This window comes from Lipotes vexillifer, unplaced genomic scaffold (genome assembly GCF_000442215.2).
Source record: "Lipotes vexillifer unplaced genomic scaffold, Lipotes_vexillifer_v1.1 scaffold298, whole genome shotgun sequence".
Taxonomy (NCBI): domain Eukaryota; kingdom Metazoa; phylum Chordata; class Mammalia; order Artiodactyla; family Lipotidae; genus Lipotes; species Lipotes vexillifer.
In genome coordinates this window covers 1,049,361-1,074,535 of record NW_006793272.1, presented here as the reverse complement: position 1 = coordinate 1,074,535, position 25,175 = coordinate 1,049,361, and the positions used below count along the sequence as shown (strand labels likewise).

At 39.1% G+C, this 25,175-nt stretch overlaps 1 protein-coding gene across 5 annotated transcripts in view; it reads right to left on the bottom strand.

Moving 5' to 3' along the window:
• PAK3 (p21 (RAC1) activated kinase 3) overlaps positions 1–25,175 on the bottom strand; it is a 282,413-nt gene that overhangs the window by 38,405 nt on the left and 218,833 nt on the right. For all 5 annotated transcript variants that reach the window (XM_007466304.1, XM_007466305.1, XM_007466301.1 and 2 more), the window contains 4 exons: positions 24,395–24,432; positions 14,655–14,783; positions 13,241–13,406; positions 4,568–4,631 (listed from right to left, as the gene is read on the bottom strand). In XM_007466304.1, coding sequence (XP_007466366.1) covers positions 4,568–4,631; positions 13,241–13,406; positions 14,655–14,783; positions 24,395–24,432 — 397 coding nt within the window. The remainder of the gene's footprint in view (positions 1–4,567; positions 4,632–13,240; positions 13,407–14,654; positions 14,784–24,394; positions 24,433–25,175) is intronic.

The window sequence follows — 25,175 nt, the reverse complement described above, 5'->3', positions numbered from 1 at the left end:
TTGAAGAGAAAACAAATGGAAACCTCAAAGAGAAAAAGAGTCTGTTGTTCAGTGCATTCTCATTTAAGGAAAGACCTTAAAATGAATTCAAATATATTAATGAGAAATATGTTCGGACAGCTGCCAATGTTCGTGAATTCAGCCCTCTGTTACATAGCTACTGCTTACTCAGGAATTACACAGGTTTGCCAGTGATAGCTGTTGACTGAAAATAAATATTTAATTTTGCTGTCTCACCCTACCTCATTTATTAAACAAGTTCTTTTACATAACTATCTTAAAGAGTGAAGATTCTTTAAGTCTCCACCAGATGTATTTCTGACAAACTCATATTGTCAAGTTAATGATATTTTTGGCGGGGGGGTACCAGTCCCTTTTTCTTTCTTTCTGTTTTTTTTTAAAACTTTACATACATTTGCTCAAAATATTTAGATTTGGTGGCCACGTACAGAACACTTTTCACAGCAAACCTGATGAAATAATGTCATTTTTAGCTTTCCACTCACAGCTATGGCCTCAAATGATTAGACATGCAATTCTGAATTTGATTTATGGAAGATGGAGCCCAATTCTCTGGCCCCAGGCCTGAATGCTGGGATGGCAGAAACCCATGCTGGAAAAATTTTGTTTTCCAAGTAGATGAGGGTGATTAATGGAGAGGTTCCTCTCAAATCCGGCTCCCAAGAGTAAGCTGCTGTGCTCCAGGGAGCTCAAAATGGAATACTGGGGCTGATTATTCCTAGCTCCAAATGATTACGGACATAGGTTTGAACGTCACCATCCATGAAAAGAAAAAAAAAAAAACTCTATAAATTGAGAGTAGAGACTAGTTCATCTAACTTGGTCAATAATTCATGGGAATATCCATTGAGAGCAATTTAAGTAAAAGAAAAATTAATTTAAGTGGGTTCTTTTCTGGTCTAGAAAGAAATAAAACAATATTTTGCTCATTCTCTTTAAAAATTAAGAACAGAGAACAAAAATCTACTAAAAATGAAAAAAAATCATAATTCGTTAATTTAAATAAATGATAAAGTTACAGTAAATAAATAGATTTAAGTTACTAGCTTATATCTTAAAAAGCTACATAATTACATCTTGATTTTATATTATGACCATTTTGGTTGGGTGTGTGTGTGAAAATGGCCAGAAGGTGAAGCCAACATGGATGAAAAAGACAGACATGCAGCACACACAAATACCCAAAGGAGAACAAAATCAGATGTGGTGAGGCTGATCTAGTGATTATGAGAAACAGTTAAAGACACACTGAAAAAAACAGAGATAGAAAGAGCAAGATACACATGCATATACTCATGAAAAGACAGAGAACAGAGGAAAGGGAGAGCTAGAAAGACAAACATTTTCTCATTAGTTCAACAAATATTTATTGAGGCAAAAACAGATCCAGAGAGATGGGGGAAGCAGACAGGGGAAGCTCTGTAAATCCCTGAGCTTGGCCAAATGAACTCTGACTGTTGATCGAAACTGTACAAAATTGTTTTGGGGGGATCCATCAAGTACAACAGCACTATGCTAGACAGTAAAGGCGACAAAAGGATAAATCAAAAAGACTCCCCACCCTCTAAGGGTTTATTTAAAAGTTGAACGGGGTCTATGAGTGAACTCTCTGCTGGTTTGATCATTCTTGAAAATGATGAACTTGCTGGGAAAATAAAAGAGAACTTTCCGCAGCGGCGAGCAGGATTTCTCCTTTGATTTTTCATTTTAGATTAAAAAAGGCTTTACAAAGGTGTGCAGAAATAGAGAACTTTCCTTTTGCACCTTCAGAGGTCAGAAGCATAAATAACAACCAGGAGGGGAAATCTCTTTGGTATGCCAAGTTGTTTGGCAGCCTAATCTTTGTTCTTGGAGGAATCAGTCTTGCTTCATTACCTAGTATCTGGGAGATATTTGAAACCATCTCTTACTTTTTTTCTTTTCTAAATTCAATGATATTTTTGGCTCAGTTGGGTCTAAGTGAGAATGAGCAATCAAAACAAAGTTATAACATTTTCCGCTCCCCAAAAGACAACTCCGAATATAAAAACACTTTATGAATAAATAAATAGCTCCCATTTAAACCTACAACTAGGGCAGTGTTGTCCATTAGGCATATAATGTGAACCATATTTTATATTTGGGGGAAACTATATTTTAAAAAGCTCAAAAGGTGAAATTAATTTTAATAATATATTTTATTTAACACAATGTGTGTAAAATATTTCAGCATGTAACCAATATAACATTTATTAATATGATATTTTGCATTGCTTATTTCATGGTAACTTTTTGAAATCAGGTGCATATTTTATACTTGTAGCTTACCCAAAGGAGGCTGTACACCTCAGTTTGGACTAGCCACATTTCAAGTGCTCAACAGCCACATGGCTACCATATTGGACAGCAAAGATCTGGAATGCTACTTGTCTATGGATTGTGTATCACTTCCTATTGTTAGCTTCATCAAAGATCCAACTAGATTAAACTAAAATCTAAAAGGTAACTTCTGCCTTCCAAGCCACTTTAGTACAAAATACTGTGTTTTTTTTTAACCTGCCTTGTGGTGTTAACCTTTTAGACAAAAAGAAAGTGAGCTGAGGTTTGTACATGGACTTGAGAAGGCACGGCTTCCTGACTTAAGTAAAGCAACCAGTTCACTAGAACTTCTAGTTCACTAGAAGTTAAGGAGGAAAACTCCACGTGAAATAATGGCTACAGAAGCCAGCCCTACCCTGCACTTAGGTGAACTGAGTAAGCATGTCACCCAAGGTACCCTGTTTAGCCTCTTCAAGCATTCATCACTATAGATTGTAAGTTCCTCGAGGGCCCTCACTATCATTAGTGAGCTCAGTTTCTCTCGCATTTAACACAGTGCCTGGCATATAGTTGGTGTTCAATAAGTGTGTGCTGAACAAATAAATTAATTCAGATAAATACAGTCTCTCATTTGCACTAGACACATTTCAAGTGCTCCACAGCCACAATGTTAGTGGCTATCGTATAGGACAGTGCACGTGTAGAACATCTCTATCATCACAGAAAGTTCTAGGGGACAGCACTGTCCTAGAGCAATGGGCAGAAATACTATTTGACTTGTTAAGTTTTAGGGGCCCCCTAGAGACCACAAAACCTCTTTTTATGAGCACGTGAGAATACCAGTGACAGCAAATGACAAAGAAGCAAGAGCACAAACGGGTATATATTTTGCCCTCCTAGAAAGTTTAAATGCAGCAAAATTACGGTTTCCACTGCAAGAAGACACTTGGCCATATATTTCTCCCTTAGTTTCTGCCTCCTTCTTAGGGTCTTCTCACCTTGATTCCCACCAGGCACAGTCCCCAAGAGTGTCCCTCTTACCCTCTAGCCAAAATGTCTAATGAATGTTCTCCCTTATTTCCCGAGATAAGTTGGCAATTTCAAAAGAAACTTTAGTAAAAAAGCTATAGGGGGAAAATGAAATAAAATATAAAAATATCACAAAAACAGTCAAGCTTATATACAGTACATAATTTTCTGAAGCTAAGAATCCCAGGAAAAGCAGTGAGGTGCTTGAAGAAATCCTACATTCCCGTATCTGAAAACAGACTCCAGTGGCTGAGGGGCTAGCACAATTTTGCAGGCACATTAGCTGTATCCCTTTCTTCCCAGCCCCTTGTTTCAGTCAGGAGACCTCTGGGGTGCCTGGCATACAGTTGTTGGTACACCTAAATATCTTGTCTCATTTCCCATTTAAGGACACCCCTTTAGAACGCTTCATTTCTCTTTAAACAAAACATTTCCCTGTTTCAAACCCTGTTGCCTACTCAGGCACTCCTGTTTAGTTTCACATTAAGGCTTGAGAAACATGTCTAATTACAGGCTGGCTTGTAGAACTGGTGATTCCCACCGTTAGCTCTGGTGAATGATCTAGCCCCCTGGTTTCCAGGTCTAGCTGATGGTCAGGATTATCTGAGGAACTGTTCCAAAGTTCAGATTACTGGGCCCCGCTCCAGACCTCTGAATCAAATCTCTGGCAGTGGAGCCTGGGAATCTTTATTCCTACAAGCATACTAAGTGAAAATGATGCACTCCATCCCATTTAGGGATTATTGATCTATTTCTTCCTTACTCAGATAGCCAACTCTGCCCACCTCTGGATCATTCAATAAGGACCTTCCTTACCATCACTCTGTCACTTTACAGTTTGAGAATGAAACAGGATCTTAAGCATAACATCCATACAGATGTAGAGGGGGACAGGGATAAAGGGGGTTTTCATACAAGCTTAGAGGTTTCTATAACTCTATTGCTTTTCTGGAGGAATCGGTTTGAATCGTCTAACTCTATGGGATGAAAGCATCTGTAAATAATTCACTGTTAACCTAACAATAGTGAAGATTCCAGCAGGATACGTTCCTAGGTTAGTTAACAGTCTGCCAGCCAGAAAGGCCAATATTAAGAATGCAAAACATGAATGTAACCTAGAAAATGAGAAGCATAATTTACCAGAAATTCAAGCTGTTATTGCATTTTAATATATGTCTCTGGTGCTCATCTTTTGATAGTTCACATAATAATCACTTACCCTTGACCTATTTTTTCAAATCTTGTGTACTTTTTCTTTGGGTCACCAACACTCACAATGCTTCCTGAGGGGAGTGAGGGGAGAGAGAGAGAGAGAGAGAGAGATTTAAATTGATTGATTTTCCTCTATTTAATATTAAAATTTAAGATGCCAGAGTCAATGACAAATAAAATATTAGAGCAATATTCTTATGATTTCTATAATTTATATGGATAATGATATATTTTATTAAAGTAAAAACCAGTAATATATTAATTAAACTAGTAGTAATAACCCAGATGCTTATACTCAAAATTGATGATGTTTGGGAAACAAGAAGGACTGATCATAACCCAACATTTATAAAAAGTTCCCATAAAAGGATACTGTAGATTAGGAGATTAGAACATCTAAGGACTTGTACATAGTATTTAATAAAATCACTATCTTCTCTGAATTGGAGTAAAATCGAGTGCTACAGTACATTCAGTTTTGCTGGACAAATCTCTCTTGAGCAATGAATATGCACCCAGTACTGCACTAAGGGCGATGGGGGATGGGGAATGGCTCTAATAAAGAATAAAGGTTAATCATAAAGTAATGAGGCTTACTGTTTTAAAAAAACTTACATCCCTGTACACCTGAAACTAATATAATATTGTAAAACAACTATACCTTAATAAAAATTTGTATGATTATAAAATAAAATCCTAAAAAAAACTCCATACATCCCTGAACCTAGGACCCTATTAGCACTCCAAACATTTTTAATAGCTTTACTGAGATATGATTTCCATACCATAAAGTTCACTCACTTAAAGTGTACAATTCAATGGCTTTTAGTAAATTTTTAGAAAATTTGTGAAAATTTACTAGATTTTACCATGATCTCATTTTAGAACATCTTTATCATCCTAAAAAGAAATCTTGTACCTGTTAGCAGTCACTCTTGATCCCCTCTTTGCTTACCAACCCATCCCTAGGCAACCACTCATCTACTTTCTGATTCTATAGGTTGTTCCAAACATTGTGGAGTAAGTTTACAAGCCACACAAGAAAACCATTAATTTATCACGTTTGGCTCTGGGAAAAAATATCGGTTTTTGCAATTTCAAAATTTCAAGTCCACTACTCAGAGGATCGATACTTGCCACCACTCAGAATAAATCTAAAGGAAGTGACATTGACTCTCCAAGGCAATGCTCAAATAGATACAGAAAAATTCCGTGCCACGGCAGCATCGTGGGAATAAGTTCTCAAGTGGACTACTTTGAAGGGAATCATTTATTTGGATACTTCTGGCCCTCCCTTCTTTCCTTGTGGAAGCAAAAATCAGTATCATTACCTTTAAGTTACATCTTACTAACATGGCCCCTATTCAAAGAAGTGTAGAGTCAGTTAGTATAACAAGATTTATACACATGAACTAATCAAGAGAAGGTCTGTGGAGTCTATCTCCTAATTGTCACTCTTATCCATTCCCTCCTCTTCATACCCATGGCCACTGCCATTGTTCAGGTCCTCAACATCTCTCGTTCAAACAGTTGTGCTAGTCGTTACCTACCTCTAAACTCTGCCTTCTCTAATTCTTTGTCCACAATGCCTTTGGGATAGGGTAACCATGTAACTCATAAATGAAGACTGTCTTGGATAAACTGAGATGTGAGGTCAGCCTACTTCAGAGTGATTTCACTCCATTATCCATAAATCGTCAAAAGTTCCCCCTTACTACAGGATCAATTTCAAATTTCTTAGTCTGGCATAGAAGGCCCTTTACCATCCAGCAGCATCTAGCTGCTACCTAACCAGTCTAACCTCATATTATTCCTTTCCTCTCCATCCCTCCGACTTTATATCCTAGCAACACCATCACTGTCCAAGGCTTTTGTCTTTAGACATGCTCCCCCTTTCCCTTTCCTAACAAACCCATGAATTCCTATTTATTATTTAAGTGTAATATCAAGTAATCCTTTGTGAATTCTTCTCTGATCATTCTAATGAGACTTACATGCTTCTTTTTGAGGGCAGGAAGCTTGTCTTTTCATCCCTGTAACTTCAGTGCCCAGAACAGTGGCTGCCACTGAATTTGCTGACTAAATGAATGTGAACAAGCAAATATGTATTCAAGAGCTAAACTGTGCGCTACAGACAATACTTTGTGCTAATTTAGACATGATCTATTTTCTGGGCTAGTGAACAACTTAATTCAGACCTACCAGTAGATAGTATACCTGGAAAAATATAATAAATTAAATGTTTCATTCATGGATTGTTCATCCATGGTTGCTAGGTTTGCTGTTGTTTGTTTTTCATAAGAGAAGTCCATGTTTCAGTTAGGTTAAATAACGGTCACAATATGTGAGTCGTTGTAATTCTTTTCCTCTTGTATTCCCAATCTCAGTCAATGGTACTACTATCTGTCTACTCAGTAGCCCGAGTCAGAGAACTGGGAGTCACCCTGACTTATCCCTTACCTTCACTCCCCATGTGTGTAGTTGTCCACTGAGTCCTGGGCCTATATCTGTTTGCCTCCTAGATACTTTTTGAATCTGTCGTCTCCTCATTACTACTGTTCTAGTTAGGCCCTCACCATTTTTTGTTTGGGCTATTCTGACAGCCTCCTAACTGGATTCAGAATTTCCAGCCTCTGCCCACTCGAGTCCAGGCTCCACACCTATGTCAGGACGCTCTAAGTGCAGACCTGATCACGTGATTCTCTGGTTCAGGGGTCCTGGATGCTTCCTCAACACCTACAGGGTAAAGCTCAAACTCCTTGGCATGGAATGCAAGGTTCTTTGTATCTGGCTCTTGCTTCATTCTCCATCTCATCTTCCCCACTTCCCCACTAGAACCTTATGCTCTCACCATAACAAACGAATTGTAGCTCATGATCAGATCCTGCTTAGCGACTTGGCTCCCTCTCTTAAAACTCCAGTCCCCACATCCACCACCAATTCTACTGATATATTCAAGTGGCACTGAATAAGTTAACTTTCCCAACCATATACTTTTATACTTTCTTTACATGCTATTCTCTGCCTGCAATGTCCTTCTTAAATTTTCTTCCTGGCAAGTCCTTATTCACGCTTCAACTCAGCTTCAGTTATGCCTCCTCTAGGAAGCCTTCCCTGATTTTTTTGGAATAAAGTTAATAATTTCCCTTCTCTGTACTGCCATTGTACCTTCTCTCTCTCTCTCTCTCTCTCTGCCTCCTCTTTTGCTTTTTTTCTTGTTTTTGCTCTTGCTCTCCTCTTCTGTACTTAATATACCATCTATCTATATCTATGTGTTTGACATCCCCTTATAGACTGTGTCATAAGGACAGGGGCCATGTCTTATTCATCTCTGCATCCTCAGTGCTTCCCCATATAATGCTGTATGTGAAATACGTTGGTTACTCAATAAATGTCTATTGAATTAAACTCAAATAAAATTAGGAATTTCATTTAGTAAATGCCCCGTATTTTAAGGCAGGGGTTAGAGAATGTATTTTACTTGAGCTATCTCTATAGAATACCACCAATTTAATTCTGAGTTGCTATTTCATTTTTCAAATTGTCTCACAGATTTCTACATCACTGAGAACTACCTTCCTTCAAGCCAGCTGTGAATGGGTAAGGACCTGGAACTTAAAAATTTTTTAAATGAAATGACGATTTTAAAGTCACTTGAAACCACAGTTTTATTAAGCAGTTTAAAGTCTCCTAAGAAAGTTATACTATTAAGTTGCTGAGCAAACTCTTTTCCACAGACTGAACAAAAGCAAATAAGCTTCAGCCCAAGCCACTTTCTGAATTATGACCAATTCCAATTGGCAGGCTTTAGTTAATGAGGTTTTTATTTTATTTTATTTTTATACAGCAGGTTCTTATTAGTTATCTATTTTATACATAGTAGTGTATATATGTCAATCCCAATCTCCCAATTCATCCAGCCTCCCGCCTCCCACGCCTTGCTTTCCCCCCTTGGTGTCCATACATCTGTTCTCTACATCTGTGTCTCTATTAATGAGGTTTTATGGCAGTAAATTATTCAACTTTTATTTCCATGGTATGCAGGATGAAAACAACAACAACAACAACTGGGAATAAATCCTTTCATGAGGATTACCAAAAGACAACCATTTTGATGCGCTTCTGCTTCTGAATTTAACTGCTATTCAAATAAAATGGCGTCCTCAGGCCCATTACCGGTCACAGGAGAGTGTGTGCTGCCATCTACTGATGCTAAGCAAGTGAACAGCAGGCCTTGTGTACAATTCCGAATTACAAAACAAGCTTTTACAGTGACCTCTTTCATCAGAGCCATTATAATTTGTGTTCATAAATTATACTAAAGAAAGGAGAAAACACTGGTACACAATAGGGATAAAGAGACAAAAATCAGCAACTCAACATCAAAAGGAAAAAATGATGGCAATACCAGAACAACTTCCAACCAGAGCAATTTCCTAAATGAGAAACAAACCATTCACTTTAAAGTACAAGGATTCAAGAAATCACTAAATACTGGTATTTGAAAATAGGCTTCATGATGTGGTTTCAGTGACAGAAAAGCCCATCAGTGTGTTCTCCTACATATCAAAGAAACTAAGTTGAACTTCCAAGCATTAAAAGACTGTCTGTTTGGCATAATGAAGGTTTTGATTTCTGAGAAAAAGTAAAAGAACTCTCTAAACTAATATTATTTCTGTCTGAGGGGGGATTCGGAGAAAGAGTTTTGAGTGCGGAATGCTGGGGGAGGGGAGGGACTAGAGGAGGAGGTGGTTGCACAATTCTGCTGACAGTCAGCACCTTTTGAAAAATTTCACTAAAATGTAGGGGTTTCTTTATTTTCCAGCAGATTCAGACCAGACCACAATGAACAAGGCAGACCCAGGCTATCTGTCTGTGTAAAACTGAAAGATGATCTGTTCATTTCAGCCATTAATGATCCCATGGTCTGGCTCCCACAATCAGTATCTGTGTGGAAGAAGAATAGCCTAACAGCTCTGTGGTCTGGGCTGCCCACGTCATAGTAATCAGATCCCTGAGACTGAAGGTGAGGCCGCCCTCCCCTCCTCCCCACGCTTATGGTGAGGTCCACCCTGGTATGGGCCGTAGGCCATTTTCCTACCTCCCTGTCTCCCTTTTCCCTCTCCTTTGCATCTTAGTACAGGCTCCTTTACTCCTTCCCCAAGCCCCTCCTCCTCAGTGATTTCTGTACAGGGCCCATACATCTGGGATTATTGCTGGTTTCAAACGTTCTGTCCCCCTGAAGATGAAGGCCCCAATTTTTTTTTTTTTTTTTTTTTTTTTGCGGTACGCGGGCCTCTCACTGCTGTGGCCTCCCCCGTTGCGGAGCACAGGCTCCGGACGCACAGGCTCAGCGGCCACGGCTCACGGGCCCAGCCGCTCCGCGGCATGTGGGATCTTCCCGGACTGGGGCACGAACCCGTGTTCCCCGCATCGGCAGGCGGGCTCTCAACCACTGCGCCACCAGGGAAGCCCCCCAATTTTTTTATATTGAAAAATACGGTTGCTCTCATGGTGGAAAACACAGCATAATAATTCTAAGCAACTATTTATTGTGCTGGGTGGCTTACATACTTTGCCTCATTTGGTCCTCACAAAATCCCCATTATACCAGTACAATCGTCTCCATTTTTCAGATGAAGATACTAAATTTTAGAGGGGTTGAGTGACTTGTCTAAGGACACACAGTTGGTCTGGGTCTATGACTCAGACTCAGTTATGATTCACTTCAAAGTCTGTCCTATTGTATTATCTTAATAAGGCTTTATATTCATGTAATAAAATAGTAACTACCATTTGCTGAGCACCTATTGTGTACCAAGTACTGTCGCTGGAGGTTTTTACATACATTATTCTCATCGAATTATCATAATGCTATAAGATTGGTACCATTATTATCCCCATTTTTCTTAATGAGGAAAAAGAGGTCCAGAAAAGTTAAAATAACTTGCCTAAAGTGACACAGCTGGGAGCAGTGGGCTTGTGATTTGAATCTGGGCCTTTCTGACGCCAGTACCTGTCCTCTTAGCCATAGGTTGGGCTACATAAAATCCATCCTGTAGACAGAGTCCTAAAATGTAGTTACGATTCTCATCCCTATTTGGCCAATAAGAAATGAGGGTTCAGAGGGGTTAAATAACTAGGTTAAGGTTATATAAGCGAGTAAGTGGCAGGGCCCAGAGAGGGTGATGGTGAAGCAGAAGCAGGAAAGACTGACTTTGCAGACTTTGCAGTAAAGCTCAGCCTGGATTTGCTTCGTGAAAAACACTCCTCCATTTCTTGGCAGGTGTGCCCTGCCGACATCTGTGAGCACAAGGTAGGGTTGAGAGTTGCAGGTGGCCCACAGGCTGGAGGGAAAAAAGATTCTCTCTAGGCCCAAGCATTCTCCAATAGAGAAAAAAAAACTGACTTAATTCTTAATTAAAAATGTAATCAAACATGGCTTTTTCCTCTTCATCACGTTGCTCAGTGTAGGGCAGAATAAGCAACAAATTATAAAAACCACAGCTCCAGAACCATTACAGTTTGCAAGCAAAACAAGATCTTGCCCCCGCCTCAAAATGATGCCTGTTTCTCTGTCAGTGAATTTAAGAAAGCTATAAATGTATTTTCATTATGATAAATCTACTGAGACTTGAAACAGTTATCAAATAATCAATTTTACTAAAGCGAGGCTGCTAGATTTTAAAAATCTGATATATTCTCACAGGTCATGTAAAGTAAAGGAAAAAAACTGAGGCAATCGTCTGAATACATGAACTGAAATTATCCAGGCAATTCTTTCCTTTATTCCTTCCCTTTTACACAAATAGACAGCTGGCAAAATGCAGAAGCAAAGTGGGTAATGGAAATAGTATAAGCTTTGAAGGCAAATGGATATGAATTCCAGCTCTGGCTCTGCCACTCACTAGTTTGGTGATCTGGTCACTTCAGCTTTTTGAGGCTTACTTTCACTGATCTATAAAATGAGGCTATGAAAATCTACCACAAGGGATTACTGTGAAAATTAAACTTGATAATGTATGTGAAGTGGTCAGCAGAGAAGGCACTTAATAAATGGGAATTATTGCTGTTGTTATTAAGGAAATAGTTGGTATTAGCACTAGAGGCATGTTTAATCGTGTACAGTAAAGTCGGTTGGCTAAAGTCCCTCTATTCCAGTTCTGAGCGCTGACAACTGCAGCCCAAACCTTTGCCTTTCCAAATACCTCTGTGTCAGACTGTCTCAACATCAGCACTGTTGACATTTGGGGCTGAATAATTCTTTGTCGCAGAGGGGAAGGGAAGGAGGCTACCCTTTGCATTATAGAGTGTTTATAAGCATCCTTAGCCTCCATCCACTAGATGCCAGTGGCATTCCCTGTGCTGTGACAATAAACATGTCTCCAGATACTGCCAAATGCCCCCTGGAGGGCAAAATGGCCCTACGACCACCTACCTCTGCAGAGTCTTCCTGTGGCCTATAGCCTGTACTGCTCTCTTCCTTTCCTGAGTTCTTTTAGACAGACAGTTGCATGAAACAAGATGGCCTCCTATTCTCTCATTGTATCACACTATTAAATCTTATCTTCCAAATAAAATTGCAAGTTTCTTAATATCAGGAAATTGTTTTTCTATAGTTTCCTCCAAAGACTCTGGCATAGAACACGTAAGTAGGAGCCCAGTAAAGATGCATTTGTCTGCTCATTTTTTCACTCATTCAATCAACTGGCATCCGTTAAGTGCCTTTCTGTACCAGGCACTTGATTAGAGCTGGATGTACGGGAAAAGAAGGCACAATCTCTGTCTTTAAAGAGCTCCCAGTCTAGTGAAGGAGACAGACAAGTACAGTGTGATATTTGCTGCGATAAAGGCAGTGAAAAGAAGGTCCATTGGCTCAGACTGAGAGAGACAAGGAGGGCTTACCTGAGGAGGTGTCTTTTGAGCTGAGGTTTGAAGGATGAGTAGGAGTTAGTCAGATTGGAGGCACGAACTGTAGATAACTAGTGATTTGTTAGATGCTTTTGTAGTATGACTTTAATGAATGTGCTTCACAGAACTTTGACTCTTTTCAACAGAGGATTTTTTTTTTAATCTCTTTGACTCAGAAAGCTAAGTGGAAGAGGAGTGTTTTGTAAAATGGAGCGAGTGTGTATGCACAAGCCTGGGTACACTAATGACACTGGGTACACTGGGTACACTAATGACACTGCAGGAAGGAGGCTGTGAGCATTTGCTGGCCCTGCCTCCCTGTCCACATAGCAATGTTCCTAAATTAAGAGAAAAGGCAATTTTATCGTGGCCACCCACTTTGATTGACTGTGTTGGGTTTTGAGGTTGAACTATCCATCATGAGTGATCAGGTGGGGGCCCCTGGGGTATGATCATAAGATGTTTTTCATCAGACTGATCCCCTTTGGGGGTATAATCTTAAAATAAAACTTACTACTTAATTCATTTAGTGAAGTTTTCACCTTAATTGATGTTTTTCAAGTGAAAATGCTTGGTTTTTGTGCAATTAGGAATATGAGGGAGGGGGTGATCTGGAATACACAGTGAGTCTCAAACTTTTCATCTTGTGGTGTCAGGGAGCCTGGAGTTCATGCAAGGAGGTTCAAAGTTTTAAAGGTTCAATCCCCACTCTAGGTGGAGAAACCCTTTCATGAAGAAACTAATGACGGCAAAACAAAAAACAACTCACTTAGCTTCTCTAGGATCTCCTCATCTGTCATCTTGGACTTTTTCCTTTGCCGATCTGTGTTTCTATACAAAGTACTGGAATTGGCGTTCTCAGCAGAAGGTGGTGTGACCTCTTTATTTGGTGCTGCTGGTGAAGCAATGGATTCAACCACGGAACGAGTGTAGATCTTAAAGACAAAAAAATCTGGTTACAGATTAAAGACCAAAACAATGCTACAACTGATGAACCTACACTGACACATCAGGATCACTCAAAGTCCATAGTTTACATATGGTTCACTCTTGCTTTTTTACACATACACACAATGATTTATTAGCATGTACTTTCATAATTATGAGACGTATCCTTTACAATAGCGACTTCAGAAGTATCCATTTTTGTAGATCATTAATAAATTCAATGTTCCTTGAATCCAAAATCACTAATTGGGTATGGGTAATACAGATACTAGTGAAAATTCTATAACTAAAGAGCTGTAAGACCTTAGACAATTAAATCACTTTCCTAAAGTTTTAGGGTCTGATTATGCCTGATATCTCTCTTCTAATTCTCAAAATTTATGTTTGGCCTTCCCCTCTGAGTCTTTCTTTTCAGAAATGCCTTTTCTGTCTCCCATTATCCTTTATATGGGATGGCAGCCTCCAGGGCCATCAATTTCTGTAGAGATACTTACCAAACTGTATTTACCTACAGAAGTCAAGTAGGAGGAACTAGAGGAACAAACTATAATGAAGGTAGAGTTGGGCTGTTGTAGTTTTGGCCACACAGAGAGTGGACCAATAGGATTATGATATTCAAGTACCCTATTTTTCATCACTCTCAATCCATCAATCATATGGTTCACTCTTAATGTACATTCTATGGGTTTGGATGAATGTATAATGACATGCATCCATCATTACGGTATCACACAGAGTATTTTCTCTGCCCTAAAAATCTTCTGTGCTCCACCTATTCATTCCTCCCTCCACCCGGCCCCTCAATCTTTAATGAGTTTTTAAAGACAAGTGATTTCTATCAAAAAAGATATTTAAGTTGCTTCAAGTATACTGCCCTTGAAAGCTCTCAGGAGCTCGTCTTTCGAGGCCCCCAAACATGCTGTGCTAACTGTGGTCTTGGCGCCTCTGCGCATGCAATTCTTCCTACCAGATTCCCATGGCTTTTGTTCTCTTTCTTAACTTCTGCAGCAGTTTTAAAATTTAGCACTTATTTGTATATTGCTTGGTATTATTCGCTAATTGTCATGTGCTAATCTGCATCCTCAAACAGCAGCCCCAATGAAATTTTTATCTTATACTCTAGCTCCGGGAACACAGATGCTCAACAGATACTAGGTGATTAACTAGATTCTGACTCTAGGGCTATGGCAAAGGGCATCTGTTGAATCATTTGGAAACGGTCACTTGGGACTTACTGATTTTGTATGCTCCGGTCTTGGTGCAATGACTGGTGGCGGCTCATTGTCGTCGTCTTCTTCCTCTTCCTCATCTTCTTCTTCGGACACAGGGGGAGCCAAAGGAGGCTCTGATGCTGTTTTTGTACTCTTACGGTAAAAACAAAGTTTAAAGACCTTAACTCCTCGTTGCTTTTCTTCAGGAGTGAGAAAAGGGAGATAAAATATCTAAGCATGTAGGGATAGCAAGGAGCTTCATCTTTCACAAATGCGCAGGACCATCTACAATTTGGTGGCCAGAACCTGCCCACATTCAGAGATAAATTCAGCTCAGCATTTAAGCACCATGAAATTTTCAAAATTCCTTTTATTTTCCACTGAGCTCAAAAAACAGCGAGCTATTCACTGAACATTTTCAAGCTCAGTGTTTTTGAAATCAATGAGTATATTTTAAAAATCAAGTTAATTGCTACTAACGCCTTGAATTGGTACCGGGCAGGTTGTCAATGTGTTGACTGACAGTTTGCCAACCAGCAAAGGGCTATTTTTTGCCTAAAGATCAGAGCATGCATGTGGATATGGCATAAATAGAGCTCTGCAAATATTCACTAAGTACAAGCAAGCCCATAAATGTTTCTTTCCTGTTCAGCCTCCTGGAAAGAAGCACTCAGAGAATAACAGACATGAAGATTTAAGGAATACTCATCTACATAAATAATTATTCAATCTCAACCAACAGGTAAATGGGGATTTGCAATGTGAAAAATTTCAATAACACCAAAAATAATGACAGCAACCACAGTATCTAGGGTCGGTTCTTGATCATTCACATTAATGCAGGGGTAAAATGGTACCAAAGGTGGATTTTGAAATAACTATGCCCATGGTACTCAGTGTGCTTCCCAGATCAGCATCATTAGCATTATCAAGGAACTTGTTAGAAATGCAAATTCTTGGACTCTATCCAGACCTATGAATCAAATTCTGGGGGTGGGACCCAGCAATCTGTGCTATAACAAGCCTTCCAGGTGATCCTGATGCTTGCTTAAGTTTAAAAATCACTGAACTATAATATAGGTCTTTGTTGTTCAGTATGATGGCTATTCAACACTTAAAATGTGGCTAGTCTGAGTTGAGATGTAAGGTGTAAGTGAAAAATACATAACAGATACTGAATACATAATAAGAAAAAAATATAAAATATTTCCTTAATGCTTTTTATATTGAGTGTATGTTGAAATAAAAATATTTTAATATGTTGGGTTAAATAAAATATATTATTAAAATTAATTTCACCTATTTCTTTTTACTTTTAAAAATGAAAATCAGAAAATTTAAAGTTACACATATGGCTTTTATTACATTTCTGTTGGACAGCACTATTATAGACAGCTTTTGAGTTTTTGTTGTGCGTGTGTGCATGTGTGTCTGTACTTGTTTATTTTTTGTTTATGCCTTTGAGTACACTGGCTCAGGCTAAGCCTAAAAAGAATTTTCTTTCTTTCTTTCTTTCTTTCTTTCTTTCTTTCTTTCCTTCCTTCCTTCCTTCTTTCTTTCTTTCTTCCTTTCTTTCTTTCTTCCTTTCTTTCACATCTTTATTGGAGTATAATTGCTTTACAATGGTGTGTTAGTTTCTGCTTTATAACAAAGTGAATCAGCTATGCATATACATATAGCCCCATGTCTCTTCCCTCTTGCATCTCCCTCCCTCCCACCCTCCCTGTCCCACCCCTCTAGCTGGTCACAAAGCACTGAGCTGATCTCCCTGTGCTATGCGGCTGCTTCCCACTAGCTATCTATTTCACATTTGTTAGTGTATATATGTCTGTGCCACTCTCTCACTTCGTCCCAGCTTACCCTTCCCCCTCCCCGTGTCCTCAAGTCCATTCTCTACATCTGTGTCTTTATTCCTGTCCTGCCCCTAGGTTCTTCAGAACCATTTTTTTTTCCTTAGATTCCTTATATGTGTGTTAGCATACAGTCTTTGTTTTTCTCTTCCTGACTTACTTCACTCTGTATGACAGACTCTAGGTCCATCCACCTCACTACAAATAACTCAGTTTCATTTCTTTTTATGGCTGAGTAATATTCCACTGTATATATGTGCCACATCTTCTTTGTCCATTCATCTGTCGATGGACACTTAGGTTGCTTCCATGACCTGACTATTGTAAATAGAGCTGCAGTGAACATTGTGGTACATGACTCTTTTTGAATTATGGTTTTCTCAGGGTATATGCCCAGTAGTGGGATTGCTGGGTCGTATGGTAGTTCTATTTGTAGTTTTTTAAGGAATCTCCATACTGTTCTCCATAGTGGCTGTATCAATTTACATTCCCACCGACAGTGCAAGAGGGTTCCCTTTTCTCCACACCCTCTCCAGCATTTATTGCTTGTAGACTTTTTGATGGTGGCCATTCTGACTGGTGTGAGGTGATACCTCATTTCAGTTTTGATTTGCGCTTCTCTAATGATTAGTGATGTTGAGCATTCTTTTACGTGTTTGTTGGCAATCTGTATATCTTCTTTGGAGACTAGAAAGAATTTTCATTCCTCGAGGACAAAGTTCCTGAGGCAGATACAGACAGCCTACTAATAGACTGTTACATCAAAGGACCTCAGTCTGTGATTTAAATTCACTGTGGATTTTCTATAATCATGTATAAACCTACGGTGGTGTAATAGGTATAACCATATATCTTATTGGAGCCAGCAAGATTTATATACTGTGACAAGACAACTTAGAATTTATAAATTTGAAAGAATATTTGATTGCCTGATATATACGCTGAGTGGTTTAGAGATTGAAGTTTATATGCTTACTTGATATTGTTTTTCTATTTTTTTAAATTTTTATTTTATATTGGAGTATAGTTGACTAACAATGTTGTGTTAGTTTCAGGTGTACAGCATATTTATTCTTAATTTAGCCAAAACAGCTGGGCTATTACATTGGGTTGTGGCTGCGTGGATAGCAACATATATTAATGACGTTATATTTCTAGATTAAAAATCAGTTTCTTTTTGTGAAAGACTAATTCTTCAGGGCACCTCAGGGCACAGGGAGAAGTTGCCTTTGGATTAATGGTATTTGCTTTGATATTATTATTATTATTATTATTATTATTTGCTGTATGCAGGCCTCTCACTGTTGTGGCCTCTCCCGTTGCGGAGCACAGGCTCCGGACGCGCAGGCTCAGCGGCCATGGCTCACGGGCCCAGCTGCTCTGCGGCATGTGGGATCTTCCCGGACCGGGGCATGAACCCGTGTCCCCTGCATCGGCAGGCGGACTCTCAAACACTGCGCCACCCGGGAAGCCCTGATATTATTTTGTTCCAGAAACTTCTACTCTATCTTATGCCAGCTGGGATCCAGAATGCAACTAATCACTGTTCCTTGGTAGATGGGCAGAACCTGCATATAAATTGACTAGTTTCTATATGGCAAACAATGCTATTTTATTCATTAGGCAATATGAACCATGCCTAGGAATAATAAGCTTTACGTGGGCCTTTGAAAATATCTGAACTCAGAAATAAATCATCGGCTCCAAAATGCCACAAGAAAATGATAAAATTTGAGTCAGTTAGTGTCTAATTAAATGTCTGTTAAGTATATATATGTCAACTTAATTAATTAGTTATTTAAATTTAGCATTTATAGAAATTTCATTATATTAACAAACAAATTATAGGTTAGGCTGTTCTATTTAGCAACAATTCTTGAGTATTCACAATGACTTCTAAGAAATTACACCTAGCCATAAATTAAGTGCTACTTATGATCAAATAATCTCAAAATTAACATTTAAAAAATTACTTTTAAAATTTTATAGCAAAAATAAAAAGTGGGGTATAGAGGCCCTTTAATATACTTGATATATTTGATACAATGCATCACATGTCCTCCATAAGTGAGAGTGTATATACAGCCTATGAGGATCTAAAAATGGCCCAACCCTGAAACTGGTACAAAGACCAACCAGTGCCTACTGGCCAAGAGGTAGCCTTGCACATTTCAGTTCTCGCTAATTTACTAGAGAAGATCCACCCGCAAAATTTCACGGACTGATTCTTAACATTCATTACTATCCTCACTACTCTAATTTCATGTGGGGGACATTCCAGTCTCTAAGGATGGACTAAGGGACTATTCGAAAACCTAAAGATTTTCATCCTTTGAGGGTTTACAGGGCAGGAAGAAGATACATGTCTGTTTATCTGGGACCGAACACTATGCTGCCATGTTGGTTGGTTGGAAAGAATGTGTGACCTTCAGTGGACATTATGTTTTGGATGTTGGTTGGTCCAGGGAGCATTAACTACCCAGCATTACACATAGATACCAGGCCTTGGTACTAAGAATTGAAATGAACATAATTTCTTGCTCCTGTGTATTTTTTCCACAGATTTTCCATCCCTGTGTAAATAACACGGGGGCTGGGCATACTTTCTTTTCCCTGTGTTAAACAATATCAAGATGGAGCATATTTTCCTGTTCTTATGTTACACAATACTGAGAACAAGCAAAAATAACTTAGCTTCTCACTTTAAGCAATACTTGTTCTTGGAAGATAAGACTGAACCAACTGAAGTAATTTACTTATTAAGAATAACAACAGCTTGCTCACCAAAACTCTATTCAAGACCCTCACTTTGCTGTATACCCCAATCCAAAGTAACTTTATCAGAAACACCGCACAGTCCTAACTCGTTTCTTGTCTTACGAGACCTGCTTCAAAATCACATAGCCGTGCTCCAAAACCCTATAGATATTCTCCCTTGACATCCCGTTTCTAAGACACTGGCAGTGCTCTTTCTTACTCCTGTAAGTATAATAAACTTAGCTTTCCTTGATTAACTGTTTTTGATGGCCTTTGGGGGGAGTCAAAGTTATAATGTTGCTACACTCTTCCTTCCAGGCTGAGGATTACTACGTCTAGTATGTCTAAACTTGTAAAAATAGAGACAGATGGATATCAAGTAAGGAATGTTTTGTCTTTTTGAAATTGAGTATTTTTGACAGTCATTATGCCACACATTCAGTCGAGCAAGGCAGGTTATTCTTAACCTGATTGGGTCTTGGACTCATTTCCAATTCTAAAGGGTTTGGCCCATCTCCCCAGAAAAATACAGGTAGACACATATTTTTACATAAAACTTCAAGAGTTCATATGTCTTCTGAAGCCCATTCATGGACTCCAAGTTGCAAACCCTGCTCTAGAGAATACACCAGCTAGAGGAACTACCTTAGGAAACTCTCCTTTCTTTGAGCTTAATTGCTAAAGGTCGAAGAAAGAAGAAGTAAGGACTTTGGAGACTTTAGATAATGCTAAGTGTGGTCTGAGAGCCCCTCTTGGTTGCTTGTTTACAATACAGATTTCAGGGCTCCATTCTACTGTGGGAATGGAGCCCTAGAATCTGCACTTTAACAGGCTATCCAGCCAATTCTAATGCATACTGAAATTTTTAAGAAGCACTAATGTAGATGAACAAAATAAGCCAGTACTGTAAATCAAAAAAGTGTCATCTGCCACACGTACACCCAGTTTCTCTAGGCACAAATCACGGCATATTCATATCATTGCTGTTACTCTCCACTCAAAATACTAGCTCAGGATTCTCAATGCATTACTTCACTCTCAACAGTACAATAAATATACACAAATTTCAAAGTAGCCTCAAATTGAAGAGTAGATCCCTGAACAGTATTTAGCGTTTAATAACACTAATACCAAAGAAGCTATCACGAGTGGGCAGTAAAGCAGATTCATATGACTATGAGAGGCATCGCTGAATTCATTATTAATTATACTGCCATTAGTTTAACACATTTAGTGACTATAACATTGTTTCTATTTTGATTCCCACCCAGGCTACTAGAAGATGCCAAAACTTGTGAGCAGTTCAGGCTATGTCGAGAAGGGGTAGTCAATCCCATTAAATCACATCCTGTAGGATAGCTAGGTCTACTGGGAGTGTTTCTAATGCAACAAAAGCACAAGCAGTGTGAAGTGCAATCTCCCCCTAGAACCATAAGGAGAACACAAGGTGCAATTCCCCAAGTTACTGAGCCCCAAAGAAGTGATCCAACCTGACCTTAAGGGTCTAAATTCAGTTCATTCAATCAATAGAAACCCAGCCTTACTCAAGTAGCCTAATCAATTATCTCCATCTGGAAGTCTTGCCAAACCTTCGAACTCAAACTGTCCAATAGAAAACTCAGCATCTTCTCCCAGAAATATGCATCTCCTGAAAGATAATACCCTCATCTTTTTGGCCACCCACATGGCATCCGAAGCCTGCAATCATCTCTGACCTCAACCTTTCCTCCAACATCTAATCAATAACCTAAACATCTTTGGAATTTAAATCTAATCTCCATTCCCACTGCCACTGTCTCACGTAGGCCCTCATCACCTCTGGCCTTGGATGCTTGCGATATTTCCCCAGTCAGTCTCCCTGCATCCAGTCTTACCTTCTGTCCTTAATTCATTCTGGACATTTGCGATCAGATCACTCTTCCAAAGCATAAGCTTTAATCACCTAACTCTCCTGCCCCACAAAACTTCAAGGGCTTCCCACTGTACACTTACATAGGCCAGATTCCTTAGAATACCACTGAAGGGCTTCTATGATTTGGCTCCAACTTAACTTTCAAGGCTTAACTCCTATGATTCCTTTTCCTGCATCTCAGTCTTCTTTATTCAAACCCATACCCCCTTGTCCCCTTGCTCTTTTCACTACCCTGCCCTTTATCATGCCTTCCCTTTGCTTAGAATGCCCTTCCTTATCTTCACAGATCCAAATCGCATCTGACCTTCAAGATCTAGTTCAAATTCCGCCTTTTCTATGAAGCATTTTCTAATTCAATATTCAACAAATACGTACCAAGTGCTATTTTGTACTAGGCACTGAGCTTAAGCCCTTGAAGACGAGGGCCTGCTTCCTTTTCCCTCCCCAGCTAAAAGTAAGCTCCTTCCTTTGAATTCTCATAGCACATGGACATATTTTATGATAAGTGTAACATGATCCATATGATACTGTGCTTCTTTATGTTCATACTTCTCTTCCCTTACCAGACTGAGCTCCAAATTTCCTAGTGCTTATAAGGAGGCACTTGATAAACACATGTTAAATAAGTGAATATCCAGTTGTTTTATCTCCAAACAGTGAGTTCCTGAGTTTCCTTTTTCTGATCTGATGGAATATTTTGAACATTATGTAGATTTAGTTTTAATTCTGTAAGTAAGACCAATAGAAGCAAGCTAAAAAAAAAACGGCGAATATCCTAGGAGCTATAAGCTGTTTACAAAAATGAAAACCAACGCACAGACTATCCTAGTAGGTTGGTGTTTAAAATAACCGTCTACCTGAAAAGATGACAACGATTTCTTTGTCAAGATACTTATCTAGTATCGCACAATAATGACAGTAATTAAATCAAGGGAGGTAAGGTATGTGTTGCTCATGGAAGGTTGGTATTTTTGTCTTTCCCAGCTTGCTATTATCTCCCTTCACGTGCTGTTTTCAGTGAGGCCCAGGAAGCTGTCATGGCAAAGAAGCAAAAGGAGGGCAATGACCAGTGAGAAAAGAAGGGCTACATTCTGCTCTGTTCTGAGAATTCTGAACAAGGCACCAGTACCATGGCCTCAGACAAGTCTCACGCATGGAGAGAATGAGTTTTCGTCTTTGTTGCCATCTACAAATAGTAGCAACAGTAGCTTACATTTAATAAACACATAGTATGTGCTAGGTAATGTACTAAGTATATTATATGCATTAGCATATTCAATATTCACACAAGTTTTAGGAGGTAGGTACTGTTATTATTCCCAGTGAAAGGCTGAGGAAAGAGAGGGTCACAGAAGCTGAGCCACTTTCAGAAAGTGGCTCAGCTTGTAAGTGGAGGAATAAGACTAAACACCTATGCCCAGAGCCTTTACTCTTTTAAGTTTTCTTTGTAGTTGTGGTAAAATAGACATAATATAAAATTTACCATCTTAACCATTTGTAAGTGTATAGTCCAGGAGTGTTATGTATATTCATATTGCTGTGCATCCATCCCTGCTATCCATCTCCAGAATTCTTTTCATCTTGCAAAACTAAAACTTTGTACCCATTAAACAACAACACCCCATTTCTACCTCACCCAGCAATCACTTTCTGTATCTATGATATTGACTACTCTAGATACCTCATATAGGTAGAATCGCACGGTATTTGTCTTTTTGTGACTGGATTATTTCACTTAGCATAATGTCTTAAAGGTTCATCCATGTTGTAGCCTAGGTAAGGATTTCCTTCCTTTTTAAGGCTGAATAATATTCCATCATATGGATATACCACTTTTGTTTATTTGTTCATCTGTTGATGGACACTTGGGCTGCTTCCACCTTCTGGTTACTATGAGTAATGCTGCTATGAATATGGGTGTTCAGATATCTGTTCAAGACCCTGCTTTCAGTTCTTCTGGGTATATAGCCAGAAGTGCAACTGCTGGATCATGTGGCAATTCTCTTCTAAATTTTTGAGGCACGGCCGTATTATCTCAGAGCCTTTAGTTTTTACCAGAAATGATTTACTGCTGTCACACTGGCTGCCCAGGGTGACATCAAGCAGGCCAGCATTTGTCCTCTATAAAAGGAAGAATCAGCTTGATTATCCATGACTCTGAATAAGCAGCGAGGAAACTTTCACTAATGCTAATTATTTCACTCCAAAGGAAGCAAATGAGGCAGGAAATAATTTCTATCAGGATATCAAAATGAAAATCATGTAAAGGGAAGCCTTGTCTAAGACTGTTTTCTGTGTATGGGTATTCTTTCAGATACTATAGCACTTCCAAGGCCCTTGAGCTAGGTTGCTTATTTTCTAGTCTCTTCTCTGATAAAACTATCTATGCGACTTTGGGCAAAGTCTCACTTTTTGGAACAGGTGACACCAAAAGATGTAGTGGTATGACCTTAGACAAGTTATTTCACCTCTCTGAACCTCATCTGTAAAATGGAGACAATTATAAGACTTACCTAACTGGGTTGTAGGAATGGTTAAGTGAATACAAAGTATTATTAGCCTAGTGCCTGGCACATTTGTTCAGTAAAGAGAAGTTTCTATCACTATGATGATTATTTTCAAGATTCTATATGTAAAAGAAATAGAAACATTTGTCTATGTAAAGACTTATGCATGAATTTTCATAGTAGCTTTATTTATAGATGCCCAAAACTGTAAACAGTCTAGAAACCCTTCAATGGGTAAATTGTTAAATAGCAGTATAGCCATACCATGGAATACTACTTAGCAATAAACAGGAACAAACTATTGATACAATCAACAACTTGGATGACTCCTAAGAGCATTATGCTGAGAGAAAAGCCAATCCCCAAAGGGCATATACTATATTATTTCATTTACATTTGAAATGTCCAGAAAGACAAATCTATAAAACCAGATTAGTGATGGCCTAGGGCTAGGGTGTGGTGGATGGGGGTTAACTCTGCGCAGACCTGGGAGATCTGACTGGGGTGATGAAAGTGTTCTAAAACTAGATTGTGGTGATGGTAGCACAGGTGTATAAATTTCCTAAAACTCATCAAACTGTACACTTACAAATGGGTGAATTTTATGTATCTAAATTACACCTTTAAAATATTTTTAAAGGATTCTATGTGTATCTAAAAACAGGATCTGCACAATTGTATTCTGTCGGACCACTGGAAACACCGATCATACAAAACTGTTTTCAATGTTTCACTTACCGAAGGATGGGCTGCTATGTATCCATGTGCGCTTTTATCTGAAAAGTGAAGATAAAGATATTACCTTTGTTTCATAAAGACTGCCTCATTTAGAGACCATGCTTAAAAAAACTGCATGTGTTTGACCAGAAGGAAATTTTCTGATTCAGTATTAAATAGATACTATGACAAATGACTAGTTTTTCTTAAAATAGCTCACACCCTTACATCATCACCATATTCTCGCCACCCCATTTTATAGATCTTAATGAAGGCCTCCAGTGAATCTCATCTATACTGAGGAATGTTGAGATAACCTGCTCCTGACTGGTATGATTTTACACGTTTATATACAGAATTTCTCCTCGACTTCCTCCTTCCCTCTCCTCCCCCCTCCCTCATTTCCCTTCCTCCCTTCCACCCTCCTTTCCTTTCCCCTTCCCTTCCTCCCCTTCCCCTCCTAGGCTATTAGTTAGCCTCAACACGAGAGCATCAAGAAAACATATGGTGAGTTTCAGAATAGAGCAATAACTCAGATACTGTCGAGTTCTAACATAGTTTTTTCAGGATTTCATCTTTATAAACTGAGAGAATTCGACACATAAAAACAAAAGGGTTAAAAAGCAGTGGCAGGGGTTCCCTGGTGGCGCAGTGGTTGAGAGTCCGCCTGCCGATGCAGGGGACAAGGGTTCGTGCCCCGGTCCGGGAGGATCCCACATGCCGCGGAGCAGCTGGGCCCCTGAGCCATGGCCACTGGGCCTGCGTGTCCGGAGCCTGTGCTCCGCAGCGGGAGAGGCCACAG